This window comes from Gopherus flavomarginatus, chromosome 5 (assembly GCF_025201925.1).
Source record: "Gopherus flavomarginatus isolate rGopFla2 chromosome 5, rGopFla2.mat.asm, whole genome shotgun sequence".
Taxonomy (NCBI): domain Eukaryota; kingdom Metazoa; phylum Chordata; order Testudines; family Testudinidae; genus Gopherus; species Gopherus flavomarginatus.
In genome coordinates, this window is record NC_066621.1 from 90,627,489 (window position 1) to 90,642,001 (window position 14,513).

At 42.9% G+C, this 14,513-nt stretch overlaps 1 protein-coding gene across 15 annotated transcripts in view; it reads left to right on the forward strand.

Annotated features, from left to right (window-relative positions):
• RAD51B (RAD51 paralog B) overlaps positions 1–14,513 on the forward strand; it is a 680,879-nt gene that overhangs the window by 509,336 nt on the left and 157,030 nt on the right. For 9 of the 15 annotated variants that reach the window (XM_050953536.1, XM_050953533.1, XM_050953537.1 and 6 more), the window contains one exon: positions 10,454–10,508. The exons of 5 other annotated variants lie outside the window; for them this stretch is intronic. In XM_050953536.1, coding sequence (XP_050809493.1) covers positions 10,454–10,508 — 55 coding nt within the window. Of the gene's footprint in view, positions 1–10,453; positions 10,509–12,306; positions 12,589–14,513 lie in introns of those variants that run through there. One more of the 15 variants, XM_050953540.1, reaches the window with a different exon arrangement.

The window sequence follows — 14,513 nt, forward strand, 5'->3', positions numbered from 1 at the left end:
GGATCACAGACTCCAGCTGGGCTCTTTTTAGCACTGACAACATCCCCAGTCTAAAAATACTGCAGTTAGATCCTAGCTAACAATTTGGTTAATGATGCATGATGCAAATAGACTTCAGCTCTCAATCCTTTAGCTGCATAGGGTCAGTAGAATGAATAGGATCATAGAGGTGTCTGTTAATTATTTACTACATGTTATACATTATTTACTGGTGTCAGTGAAATCTGACTTTGACACGTAAGAAGAGAATATATTCAGTAAGGTGCCATTTGACATAATCCAGTTTCTGAGCATAACCGCCCTTTAAGGGTTACAGTGGACTCCACTTAAACTGGATTCAGGTTCTATAGGCAAGCCAGACTGACTCTCACTGTAGGCTCTGGCATAGGGAACACAGAAACATAGCTTTTCTGGATATTTTCTAGCTCCTAGCTTTGTTCTGCTTTTTCATTGCTTCATCTGCACCCAGTTCCTATCCAGTTTAAGCCTCGGTATCTCTTCTCATTTAAGGCCTGATCCAAAGTCCAATGAAAGCAGTGGACTTTAGATCAAGCCCTATGATCAAGTCTTTCCTCCAATCTGCATTGCAGATCTTTAGTGCATATACTGCACTCATTCTTCTGGCGGAATGCCCATCAGTGATTGGTTCTCTCCACCATTGCTTCAACATAGTCATTACAGATCCTCTAACACTTTTCATAATGATATGGGTTGTTAGTTCCTGTGTCCTAGCTAAATTCTTACTCACACAACTATATTCTACCTCTCTAAATTCTCCTCAGTGTCACTTGGATATGTTTTTTTCATTTTCTGACTTAACGGTTGTTTAGTTTTGTGGTGCTCTGCTAAACAGCTGCCACATTCCACCCATGGACATGGCCACATTTCAGTGGTTGGGTGAAGTTATCTTTGTATATAGTTTGTATATCAATTAGTAAAACATTTTTGGAGTCATAAGGATGAAGTTGTTACCAAAATGTAAGACAGTAAGAGGGCCAAGTCCTCAAATGGTATTAATTGGCATAACTCCATTGAAATCAATGATGCTACATCAGTTTTCACCACCTAAGGATCTTATGTCAGTGGGAGTTCTTTCCGTGAACTGGCTGGAGAATATGCCGTTGAGATGCCCCATCTGAATCAGAGAGAATTTTGCCATTAGTGTGGACATTAGGTAAGATGGAAAAATTCATTTTAAAAGGGTTCAGTTGACATTTTCAAAGCACAGTGTTAGGCCTGGTCTACACCGGGGGGGGGGGGGGGGGAGGAGTCGATGTAAGATATGCAACTTCAGCTATGAGAATAGTGTAGCTGAAGTCGATGTATCTTAGTTCGACTTACCTCCTGTCCTCACGGCACGGGATTGACGGCCGCGGCTCCCCTGTCGACTCCGCTTCCGTCTCTCGCCCTGGTGGAGTTCCAGGGTCAATAGGAGTGTGTTCAGGGATCGATTTATCGCGTCTAGACGAGACATGATAAATCGATCCCCGATAGATAGATCGCTACCCGCCAATCCGGCAGGTAGTGTGGACATACCCTTAATCAAAAAGGTGCTTCCTCCCTTTTCATATTGAACACCACTGTAACTGCCTTATCCAACACACAGGGTGAAATCCTGATCCCACTGAAGTCAATGGGAATTTTGCCATTGATTTCCATGGGAACAGAATGTCACCCACAATGTCTTGTTCCTTTTTTGTGTATTAGTTAAAGCAGATGAAGGGATCAGAGAATCCTCTCAATGAAGTAATGAAGCAAACTTCAAATTCTTAATTCTTAATCAGGTATTTGTCCTGGAAACCTGATTCTAAGAGTTATATTTATCCAATCAAAAAATATACTATGAGACCTGTGTATCATAGTAAAATAATTTGAAATTTAAATAACAAATACTTGCAACTGCTCACCAATAAGCTACAAAATTATACAAAAAAAATTATTCAGCAGTTAACTCCTCTTCCTTGTGGGCCTGATTATGATCTTGATTACATAACTCCATTGACGTCCGTGGAGTTATTCCACATTTTCACTGATGTAACTCAGATCGGATTCTGGACCTCTATGATACAACGCCATTGGGACCTTGAAAAATTCTTGAGATTAACTGCAGGTCTGGATCAGGATAGTGAATAATTATGTGAATGCTGGCGTTAATAGGCTAAGTCAAGATATCAAGGTTAGAGCACACTGAGCTCACTAGCTCTTGGGGTTGCCATTTGTTTGAATCCCTTCCAGAGGGATCTGCTCCTAGGCTCTCTACGGGTGGTGGGGAGGTGAAATTGCACTTTGCGGCTAAGATGAAGAGGGAATACAAATGGATGATGCTCACAGGGATCAAGAGAATCAAGTCTTTGCCAAGACATTTTATCTTTGGAAGTATTTTGTTCTTATATCCATTTTCCACTGAATCTACGTTTTCATTTAAGCAAATAAGTTTCTATCCTTTCTATTGAAGAAATAACTCTCCCACGTAATCCAATGCTCTGTGAATTTGGTCTCATAGAAAACTCTTCCCTGGCAAGCAGAAGGAAAGATGTGAAGAAGTGACCTTCAAAACGTAGTTGGATTATTTAAATTGTAACATTATTAAGCAATCTGCAATATAAGAAACAATGGCTCAGAGCTTTAGGTAGGACACACAAAATCTCAGCCAAGATTTTTACAGTGGGGTCACTCAAGTCAAAATATGTGGCCTGGTTTTCCAGCTGCTGAGCATCCAGCATTTCACTCTTAGAAATGTTCCTGCTTGTTAGGGGTGAGACTCATTAGCTGGGCAATGCATGGGAAGCTCACATTTCTTCTGCCCAGGCTCTATGTATTCTATGGATAAACAGAGGACTTCTGTCGCCAGAGATGTCGGGCTGGAACTTTTACTAAATTAACTTTCAAGGGGAAAGATCTTAAATAGCAAGTTGTCTTCCCTTTTGCTTTCTCCATTGAGTATTTGTGCTGTGAACAGAACAGTTTCAGCTGGCAGACAGTGAGACATGCGTACATATTGTAGCCATTTATTTGTGACCCATATCCTGTCTGCCTTGGTCACTTGGTGAAGTTCACATCCTGTTTGTTTAGTTTCCTTTTGTCTACCCTATAGCGGTGCAGGGAGAATATTCCTACATATATCTTTTCTCTTCTACTCTGAAATTGGATCACAGTGCAAATGATTGTGCTCAATAGCTGGAAATGCTGAGGATGTCCGATTGCTGAGGTCTCTTATTTTAAACTCCACATGTCAGGAAGGGTGAATTGGATCCCACCAGCTTAGAACTGTAGGGTGCAGGATGCATCAACAGGAAAATCAAACAAAACATGAAGTGAAATTCATTTGAAAAGGGAAGGGACTGGTGTACCACCCATTAGCAATGTTGAAACTGTTCGTACTCTCACACAATAGGCTTTTTATTTTTCTCCAGCTCTTCCCAATATGCAAAGCTATCTTGACCTGACTTTCAGAGATGCAGTCTCATTGAAGTCAGTAGGAGCTATAGCCACTCAGCACCTTTGAAAATCAAGCCAATATAATCGTAGACAGTAACAAAATCCAGAGACACTAGATTAGGGTGGTTAAAGTGTGGATCATGTACTTCTAGAACATGGCTAATGGCCAGTATAAAGATGTGCCTGAGGAGATCACAGGCTCCAGCATACAGGGCATAATTTTAGCTGACAGCTGCACCACATCTTTCCAGTCTTTGAGGTCCACTTCCCCACTTCTTTGTGGCCTTGTTTCATGGCTACAATCTTTCCAATTGAGTGACAAGATAGGACTCCTTTTGGAATCTATGAAAGAGGCTTTTTAATCACCCAGAAGGATTGTTTCTTGAGAAACAAGTTTCTTGCTCTCCCTCTCCCTTGGGTAGCATTCAGAGACTGATGGCCTGGGCAGTGAGGGACCAATAATTGAAACTGAGCTTCCCACACACCATAGCAATATAGAACACTAACTGTGGAGCTACCACACAGGCTGTTTCACTTCATTATATCCTGGTGGGAAACAGTCACAAGCAGTGGCCAGGAGTAGGAACAACTCCACACTCCTCCCTGAGCTCTGTGTGCAGAATCAATTAATTAAATTCCACCACCATGTCTGAACATGAGTGGGGGAGACAGCCTGCTGGCTGGTCACAGCTCTCTGGGTTCTGCACAGGCATCACCAATTGCTGTATCTCCCAAACACACCAGAAACTCCAGCACACAAACTAAATCTGCACAGATCAAATCCTTCCATGGCAGAAGGCTTAAATGGCTTTATCTAGATCTGGAGTTGCAACTAACAATATTGCACTAACAGATTTCAACTTCCTTTACATTCTGTTTTCAGTTTCTGCCTTACACAGGCAGATCTTGCAGAGGGAGACCTGGCTGAGTGATTTAGGAGAAAGTTGTTCGCCTTTCATTAGAACTCTCCCACATTTCAGTGTCCATTGCTTTCTAATTTGCCTGCTAAGCAGAGGACTTCAGTCTATAGTACTGTCAGTTTGACACCCTCTCTTTAATATGTAGGAGGGCAAGGGGATGGTGGGGAATCCTATTTATCACCAGCTCTTCAGAATGTACATAGCTCCTGGTAGTTCTTTAAGTGCTGAGGAAGCTACCTTAACTGGTGAACTGATCCTCACAGTAATCCTGTGTCGTGTGAATTGGAGGTAGTAGTGGAGGTAACTTGATGATGTCTTGTGGCACCTTGGAGACTAACAAATTTATTTGGGCATAAGCTTTTGTGGGCTAAAACCCACTTCATCAGATGCATGGAGTGCAAAATACAGTAAGCAGGTATAAATACACAGCACATGAAAAGATGGGAGTTGCCTTACCAAGTGGGGGGGTCAGTGCTAATGAGCCAATTCAATGAAGGTGGAAGTGGGCTATTCTCAACAGTTGGGGTGAATACAAAGAAAGGGTGAATACCAAGGGAGGGAAAATCACTTTTGTAGTGCTAATGAGGCCAATGTAATCAAGGTGGCCCATTGACAAGAAGGTATGAGTATCAGCAGGGGGAAGTTAGTGTTTGTAGTGACCCATCCATTCCCAGTCTTTATTCAGGCCTAATTTGATGGTGTCCAAAAAAAAATTTTTTTCCTCCCTTGGTATTCACCCTTTCTTGTCAACTATTGAGAATAGCCCACTTCTACCTTAATTGAACTGGCTCGTTAGCACTGACCCCCCACTTCGTAACGCAACTCCCATCTCTTCACGTGCAGTGTATTTATACCTGCTTACTGTATTTTCCACTCCATGCAACGGATGAAGTGGGTTTTAGCCCACGAAAGCTTATATCCAAATAAATGCGTTAGTCTCTAAGGTGCCACAAGGACTCTTTGTTGTTTTTGCTGATGCAGACTAAGACAGCTACCACTCTGAAACTTGATAATGCCTGTGATCAATAGAGCTTCCACTTGTTGAGGAGAGAGAGGCAGAGGTTTGCCTCTAAAGATGATTTTTTCAAAAAAGGGAGCAGGGAGAAAATGTAAGGAGAGTAGGATCCCTGTCTCCTGACTGCCTGAGGCCATGTTTACACTGTTATAGCTGTACCAGCAAACTAGCGGAGTGGAGATGGAACTTAGAACCCTTTTGCCAGTTTATCTATACCAATTCCTCAAATGAAATGCATTGTACCGACCAAAGAATCCCCCCCCCCCCATAACTGCATCTATACTAGGGCTTTTGCTGGCATAGTTGTGTCAGCTAGGTAGTTTTCTGTTTTGTCTTAACACTCCTACCTGGCATAGCTATGCTTGCAAATCTTTTAAACAGGGCATTAAAGCTGTGCTCCGGCTCCACTCCAGCTCCAGGCAAAAACCTGCAGCTCCACTGCTGCTCCGCGCTCCAACTCCAGCTCCAGGCTCTGCTCCAAAGCCCTGCTTTTAAATGTAGGCCCAGATCTGAATTAGAGCAGAAAATGTCAGTTTAATGATTCGTGTTCACTCCATTCTGGACAGCTATATGTAGCAACTGCAACAGAAGGTGCTTGGGGTTGGGAGTAGTGCCTGAGGCAACTGTGGCCTAGTGGATTGAGCAGAAAACAAAGAATTAGGAGACCTGGTTTCTGTACCCACTTCTGGCAGCAATTTGCTGTGTGACCATAGGCACTTAAGTAAAATTGTTAAATCACTATGTGTCTCGGTTTACCTGTCTGTTACATAAGAGTAATATTGTTTAATCACATTTCTAAAGTGGTTTGAGATGAAAAGTGTCATATCCATTCTATGTATTATTATTATTTATCTTGATCCCTAAAATCGAATGAAACACTTAGCAGCAGTACCTCACTGAAGTACATTTTGCATCATGTCACAAGGCACTCTATTTAAAGTGGTCTGCAGTAAACCTCTGAAATAGTAAATTCTTGTGTGTAACAGTTCAGCTGCAGCTTGGCAAGTGTCCAGTACAAGAATGGAATAGAATGTTGTTGCTGAATACATAGACTATGACAGATATTTAGAGTGAGAGAGGAATATTCCAGATGTTCATAAGGAATGACACGTAGAGCATCAGATGGGAGGGTGCAGGGTTGGGAGTCAGCTGATGGACCATTGATTAGGAGCGGGTTAGCTCTGCTTGAATCAGACAGAACTAGTGGAGAGCCAGTCAGCGCACTCCAGGCTCTGCAGTTTTGAAGCCTCCTCTTGACCATGCATACATGGGTTGGTGGGAAGGGAGAAATCATAACACACCAGCTCAGTCATGCAAAACTGTCGTGAAAATTTACTGGCTCAGGCACAAGATATTCTCACCTGTGTTTGCTATGATGACCAGTAATAATGAAAAATTGAATACCTTATTTGCCAAAATAACTGATTGGCCAAGGCAGGTAGAATTTTTCAAGAGTGTACAAACAGGAAGGCAGTGAGATAAAGGCCGTTCCACGGGCCATGCACAAACCAGAGGATGAGGATTTTGCCCCCAATCCTTATGGAGGGAGAATGAGAGAAAGAGAATTATCTGAAGGTCCTTTCATCCACCAAGGAGTAGATGTGATGGGAAAGGACCTAGTGCTAGTACTGACTTGAGAGAGTGAAACCTGACAGCAAAATACCTATGTGTTATGTCTACCAAATCCGTACTTAATTGTTTGGTAGGAAACAGAAAGCTCCTGTTTCTTTTACGTGCCTGGTGTCTAGATGCAGCAGCTGATCCAGTTTAGAGAGAACTAGGATATAAACTGTCTTTTATTCTGATTTGCATCTTAAATTGGCACTTTGCCTTCATGCCTGCTCCTGGAACCCTCAGGCACAAGACCTTGGCTGACTGGCCTTGTGTAACTCAACCCTTCCGTAGTAGCATGCACTTTTGGTAAAAGGATTATTTTTTTAAAATAAAGGAAGTAGAGGTAATGTTGACCCTGAAACACCAACAACTCAAAGGGCCATTCACGGTTTCCTTCAAAACAAAACCAAGTGCAAGATAATACTAACCACGGCTCTGTTCCTAAGAGAGCATCATAATAAAGCACCCACTATTATTGTTTGAACAGTGTTTGTTCTTAGTGTGAACAAAAGGAAGGAAGAAAACTGCTATCAGGCTGGAGAGGAAGGATGCTGTCTTTGTGGCCCTTGGCTACCCTAACTTTAAATGCAAGGAAGTACAGGGCACTGCAGCATAACCTTTCCGCAGTAATAGATGGCAAAAATTGATAGTTCAGGGCATAAACTGTGCACGCTATTAATCTTGAGAGCAGGCCTCAGATCAAAGCTCTAATTCAGGTACCTGAGTGCTCGTGGTTTATCCAAGGCCGGATTGAGGCAATACGGGGGTTTAGACCCCCACATTGCTCTGCCCTGTGGCCCCTACCTCCCAGAATGTGGCCCCATCCCACCTCCATAGCCTGTCCACTACTTGCAATGGCAGGAGCTTCCTACCCAGAGTGCCAGGACCTGTAGGAGTCTCCCAGTACTTATCCCAGCATCAGAGGTATATCTGCTTGGATGAGTGAGCCAGGCCCACTGCACTCTTCTCCTCCTGGCACACACATAGAGTCCTCTGCTGGAGTGCAGTAGCAGGCCTCCCAGAGCAGTGAGTCTTGGAGTTAACACATCATCAGGATGACTGGGGCAGTTCACTGGTCTCATAGCTGTTGTTTCAGGCTCTCTGCAGACTCAGAAAGTAGTTGCACCATCAATTACACTAAGCCAGGGGTCTCAAACTCAAATGACCACGAGGGCCACATGAGGACTAATACATTGGCCTGAGGGCCGCATTACTGACATCTCCCCCCTGCCGCCCTCAGCCCTGCCCCCACTCCACCCTTTCCCTGAGGCCCTGCCGCTGCCCTGCCTCTTTCCACCCCTTCCCTGCTCCCATTCCAACCCCTTCCCCAAAATTTCCACCCCAGCTCTGTCCCTCACTGCCCCCAGGGAGTGCAGGAGGGTTGTGGGGTGTGGCAGGGGCTCAGGGCACGGTGTTGGGGTGTGGGGTGCAGGAGGGATGAGGGGTGCAGCAGGGGGTCAGGGTGCAGCAGAGGGATTAAGGCAGGGAGTTGGGGTGTGGGGTGCAGGAGGGGTGAGGAGTGTGGCAGGGGGCCAGGGCAGGGGTGAGGGTTGTGGCAGGGGGCTCAGGGCAGTGGGTTGGGGTGTGGGGTGCAGCTGTGCAGGAGGGGTGCATCAGGGCGTCAGGGCAGGGGGTCAGGGTGCAGGGTACGGCAGGGGGTCGGAGTGCGGCAGGGGGCTCAGGGAAGTGGGTTGGGGTGCAGGAGGGTGTGGCAGGGGGTCGGGATGCAGGGTGCAGCAAGAGGCTCAGGGCAGGGGGTTCAACTGCAGGAGAGGTTCGGGGGGCGGGCTCTGGCCCAGCTCCCACCAGGGGCAGGACAGGCTCCCTGCCTGCCTGCCCTGCCCCCACGCCGCTCTGGGAAGCGGCTGGAGCGTGGGGGAGGAGAGGCGCAGAGGTGTGTGTTGCTGTTGCTTCAAGCACCACCCCCAGCATCTCCCATTGGCCAGGAGCAGAGAACCGTGGCTAATGGGAGCTGCTGGGGATGGTGCCTGAAGCAACATCAACACACACCCCTGTGCCTCTCCTGCCCCAGGTTCTTTCCGCTTCCTGGAGCGGTGCAGGGGGAGGGCAGGCAGGCAGGGAGCCTGCCCTGCCCCCGGTGTGCACTGGGCCAGAGCAGCTCTAGGTAAATGCTGAGGGAGGGCGAGGGGGCAGTGAGGAGCTCGTGGGCTGCAGAAAATAACCTTGTGGGCCACGTGTTTGAGACCCCTGCACTAAGTCATGATTTCAAGGTTTTCTTTGCAGCCACGAAGGGAAGATACTTACTTTTTTATTAAATGAAAGGAGAGATTCTGGTGTCATCACATGACTCCAGGTGCTGGGGCATTGCCCTATGGTGCATATGCCCTAATCTGGCCTTGGGTTTATCTAGTCCAGTTACTCTCTCTTTGATAGTGGCCAGACGTTTAGAGAATGGTGCAGAAGCCTTGTTATTCCCCAAAGTATGCAATCCTGTGTCACAGGGTATTTGAACAGGCAGTATCCTCATGCTGCTTTCAGTACAACACACACTAGCTTAATTCGTGAACATAAAATGCTTTGAGGCCCTTGGATGTGAAATGCTGGAGACACTGGAAATGTAATTCTTTATTTTATTTGTCTTGATAGCCAGGTGCACTGACCCATGGATTAACTTCCTTGCAGTTTTCACCTGCCAGGTATATGGGCTATAAAATTGCACTGTTTTATGTCTGTGATACATCAGTACTGAGGGTCAGAAGCTCAGTGTGCTCACAGCTCAATCCCACTGGGTAGCTGGGCTCAGGAATGCACATGCTTGAGCCTCCAAATCACATACATGGGTTTGGGGAGTTTGCTTGCTAAATCTTATAACTCAATGGTTTAGCGAGTTGCTTGTTACATCAGGATTCTGCAAATGTTTCAGTAGTCAGGTGAATAGCAAACACATGTCAAAAACACACAAACTGAAGAGCATATCAGCATCCTTCACCTAATGTGGGTGTTTAAGTGCAGACAAACAGATAGATCTAATCAATTTTTTAAAAAAAAAGGTAGTATGCTGCCATCGAAGTGGAAGGCATTACACGAGAGAATGGGGAGAATCCTATGAAACAATTAAGAAAGTCAATCTTATGATTTCCACTTGATGAATATTTTAAAAATGGGTCAGGATATCCTCTTAGTATACAAAACTGATCAAACCATAAGGATTGCAGCAGAGCTCAAATTATATGTCTACCTTATACTGCTAATGTGTACTCTAATGTGTATATATGATTGATCTCCCTGAAGACCATGTTTAAGACTATTGGAAAACTTAAACAAATGTACCATGTTATAGTCTGGGCATTGTGGTTCTAAAATAAAGCCACAAAGTTCAACACAGAACATGGAAAGAAAACTCTTACTGCCTTGGAAAATAAAATTAAAGAATGAATTAAACTGAGACCACCCACCTAAGGAGTTAGCTTTCTGGAAACAAATGATTCTTTTCTTCAAATGTTAGATCTGAGAGTGCAAGTAGGACATGGAAAACCCAGATGGAGAAGTGGAGATAGAAGGTCAGTCCAGACTCATCTTTTTTACATTACTGGAACTTAAAATGTGATTGTTTTCTGAAAAATATCTGAAAAATGACATTGTGCTCAATCTACAAATGTGCTCAATTTACAAGTGATTTTTTTTTAATTGGCAACCCTGCACACACTCTTAGTCTCTGAGAGTGAAAGTGGGTTCTTTCCTTCTTCTATACTATCACCAATAATAAAGTTTCTGCAGGCCAAATTATGCCTACAGTATCAGCTATGCAATCCCATTGTCTTTAACTTACGCCCTCCGTTTGCCTTTGCCTTAAATGCACACTTTCCTGGTTTATTTTATGGCTGGGACTTAGTAAACAGTTCTGTTGAAGATGTACAATAGAGATCAAATACAGTTTTGAGATCTCTTAGCTGTGTTGGCTCTGTAGAGCAAACAGGAGTAATTAGTATACAAACTGATCATTACTGAAGTCAGTAGATAAAATTCTGACTACATTCAGGGAGCAGATTTGTTGAGGAAAGAGGTGCCATTTTGGCATTGTTACTTCTCAGAGTAGAACTGCTCTTCAGTATTATATACTTACTAGTATTTTTAGGCACCATTGAAATGCTTTCCTCCCACTCCCTGTCCCTGTCAGCAGAGAGGGCAGGAGAAGCCTCCTTTGGGACAAGGCCTCAATGCATTTCTCTGAAGGAGATTCAGGGGGAACAACAACACTGTGACTTTCTTTCCAGAGACCAAGTTTATCACTTTTCTACTGAATTAGACTTATCACAGACAGACATTCCTGTGCAGCTATATAACATACCAGATGACCAGAGATTGGAAAGTCCAATTTCAAAGCAGTGGCAAGCGGGAGATTATTTGGTTCCTTTCATTTCTTTGGTGGAATACCATTGAAAGGCTTCTGGGGAGAGTCTTGCAGAGGGTTTTAAATGAAGAGAGAGGGTAGTTGTATGGAACAGAAGAAGAGGAAGACTGATCCAAGCACCATTTTAAATACAAATTAATAGGTATTTCTGGCCAAAAGCGCACACAGTGCTCTCAGATACAGGCTTTACTCAGTCTGCAGGGTGTCGCTGTGATCTACCCTTTACATGTACATGCAGACTCAATGGAGGAATTCTCAAGGGCCTCTCCTGTATGTGCTGGAACCAGCACAAATTTGGTTTTTATCCTCACATAAGACATGAATACACCACAAAGCTACTTTAATTGGGGTTCTTATAAAGGAACCAGGCCTGTTCACAGAATATCCTGCTCTGGGGGACCCTGCTAAAACCTGCCTGAAGATACAGAGAAGCCTTTTTTAAATGAATCCGAGAACAAAGAATAAACTGGTTGCCAGGAGGAAACCTTTCAAAGTGCAGTGTAAAGTGATGATAACAGCAAACTGATCTAATGAAAAAGCCAATCTAAGAAATGATATTTTCCTTCAAACCATATAATGATTCCTGAAGGAACAGTGGTTTTTGTATCCACAGGCTATTTATATGGACGTTGCTACAGGAGAAATTTGGTTACAACACATTCACAGGTTTCTGCTATGGAATGTTGGGGATATACTAATGGAATCAGTAGAATCCTCCATAAGGAGAGGACAGGAGAGATTTACTACATTTAATTTACGTTCTCCCTCCAACAAAAATCACATTCGGGAAGGCCACAGAAAATCCTTATCTCAATTTATTATTAGATGTTAAGATATGCATTTATTACAAGAAAGTAGAAACAGATCACTCTAGCAAACATATCTGAACTTAGATTTGCCCTCATGTTATCCAAAAAAACACACTAAAATATAGCTTTGTTTTATAGTCAGGCACTTACAATCCAGCACAGCTGCAGTGGAGGCAGCAGAATAAACTCTCAAGGCAGACTGACAACAGTTCCACTGCTGAGGTGCCCCTTGTTACAGACAAGACAACAGATGAAGAAATCTTGAGAATGACCCAGAACAACATCATTAGTGAATGAAATACAAGCAGGAAACGGGACAAGATTCCTTTTGTCATAGACTTCCATCCAGCTGTCCACCCTTCCCATAGCCACCCACACACAAAAATATTCCCTAGCAGTCAAACTCAGGAAAAGCTGCACAAATAAAACATACAGTGATTTCCTATGTCTTTCTAGTTACATATACCTTGCTAGAGCAGAGTGAAAATTTACTGCTATATATCCATGCTGGTTAGCACTCTGAAAGACATTCATTGAAAATTTGTGTATGACAGAGTTGAAATAACTTGCCAGGATCACATAAGTTCTACATATAAATCTACTAATGTATTTATTATTCATTACCAGTACCTTAATAATATTATGCAGATATCTGTTGCAGCTACATTGTTAAGGTTGAGATGAGATTTGCACTTAAAGGAGGTATCTTTGTTGCATGGGAAAATACAGCATATTCTCTCCAAAATTACAGCACTTACTCTAAGTACAGAATGATTTTCCTAGAATTCACTAGTGAATCTGTTAATTAGTTTGTTATAATTAATTTTTAAATGGATGCTTTAAAAAAATTAGCACCCAATGTCAGATTTTTTAAATAATGTTAATAACAGACTCTTGGTATCTCCTCTGTATAATTAAAATTCACTGAAATCTTTATGCATAGGCTACATTTGACATTTTTAATGGATGAAAAGTCATTTTTGCCAGTTTTCTTGGTGAAAGTTTTTCCTACAGCAGAAACTGAAGAATAATGTTCTATTACAAAGAATTCCATAGGGAACTGTCCTCTTTCAGAATGGTTGCCATCCTTTTGTTCTCACTGGGACTGAGATCACAGGTTGCTCTTAGCAAACATGACCACCACCACTATTCACTTGCTCTTCACAGTGTTATTCTCAAGTCTCCTGGCAGCTTGGCTTCACTCGGGTTGTGGAGGTAGTGGCCATTTGGAAAGAGGGCAGTCCTTCATAAGTTTCTCTGAAGGAGCACCTTTAATGCAACAGCCACTACTGACAGATAAACTTTACATTATGAAAAGCAATGGCAAAAATTACCATCAATCCTAAATATTTATTTTTTTAAAAAATGCATTGCACTCACTCTGTTCAACAAGGAGGGCAGGTGAATGAGGGAAACCAGCAGTGCATATGCACGTAGAGGAATGAGGGGGGGAAATGGGGATGTGTATGTTCAAGGGAATGGAGGTGGAATTTGGTGTGTGTGTGTGTGCAGGGGAGTACAGGGAGTAAAGAAGGAATAAGGTATTTAGAGGTGGGTCTGAGGAGAGGAATGTGAAAGACATATGGGAAGGGTAAACTGACATTGACACTGGCTGTTTTGTGCTGGTCTATGATGCAAAGCAGTGGTATGCCTCGCTTAACCGGCCATTATGCTATGGTTGCTTAGTGTTTCTCCAGAATGGCATAAAGCAGCAGAGCATACTGGTGAATCTGGTCTTAAAAATTATAAATTTTTAAAAGATAATTTGAGGTTTATTCTACCAACATTCAGATCATTAGAAATGTCACCTGATAGCATTCTTTTAGTGGTTAGGTATGATATTGTTAAATAAAAAAATACAAGGACATTTCTAGACAAAAACAGTGTTAAGAGAGTGTTACGTTTCAGAGTATGTTTGAGTAATTTAGGGTAAAATTCATTATAGGATGTTGTAATTATCCCAGAAACAAGCAAGATTAAACCCAGGCAATTCAGAGTTATGGTTAAACTTAAAAGAAATCCAGACATGTTAGATATAGAAATGTACAGTTAGAGCACCCAAGTAATCTTAACTCTGCCTTGTAGTGACACCATGAGAAAAAGGAAAAAATGAATGTGTCTTTACAAAATCAATTGAATCTAATTTGGGGCCATAAATACTAAAATACTTTGATCATAATTACATAATGAGTATGTGGTGGTGATGTGTATCAGGATCTAAATAAAATATTAGGATATGGCTATATTAATGAGGAACAATGGTAGAAGTGACTGTCATTCTTTTCCATTGTCACCTGACAGTTGTCCCAAAGCCTCTGTGCACCTTATGTCAGCTAGCACATTAC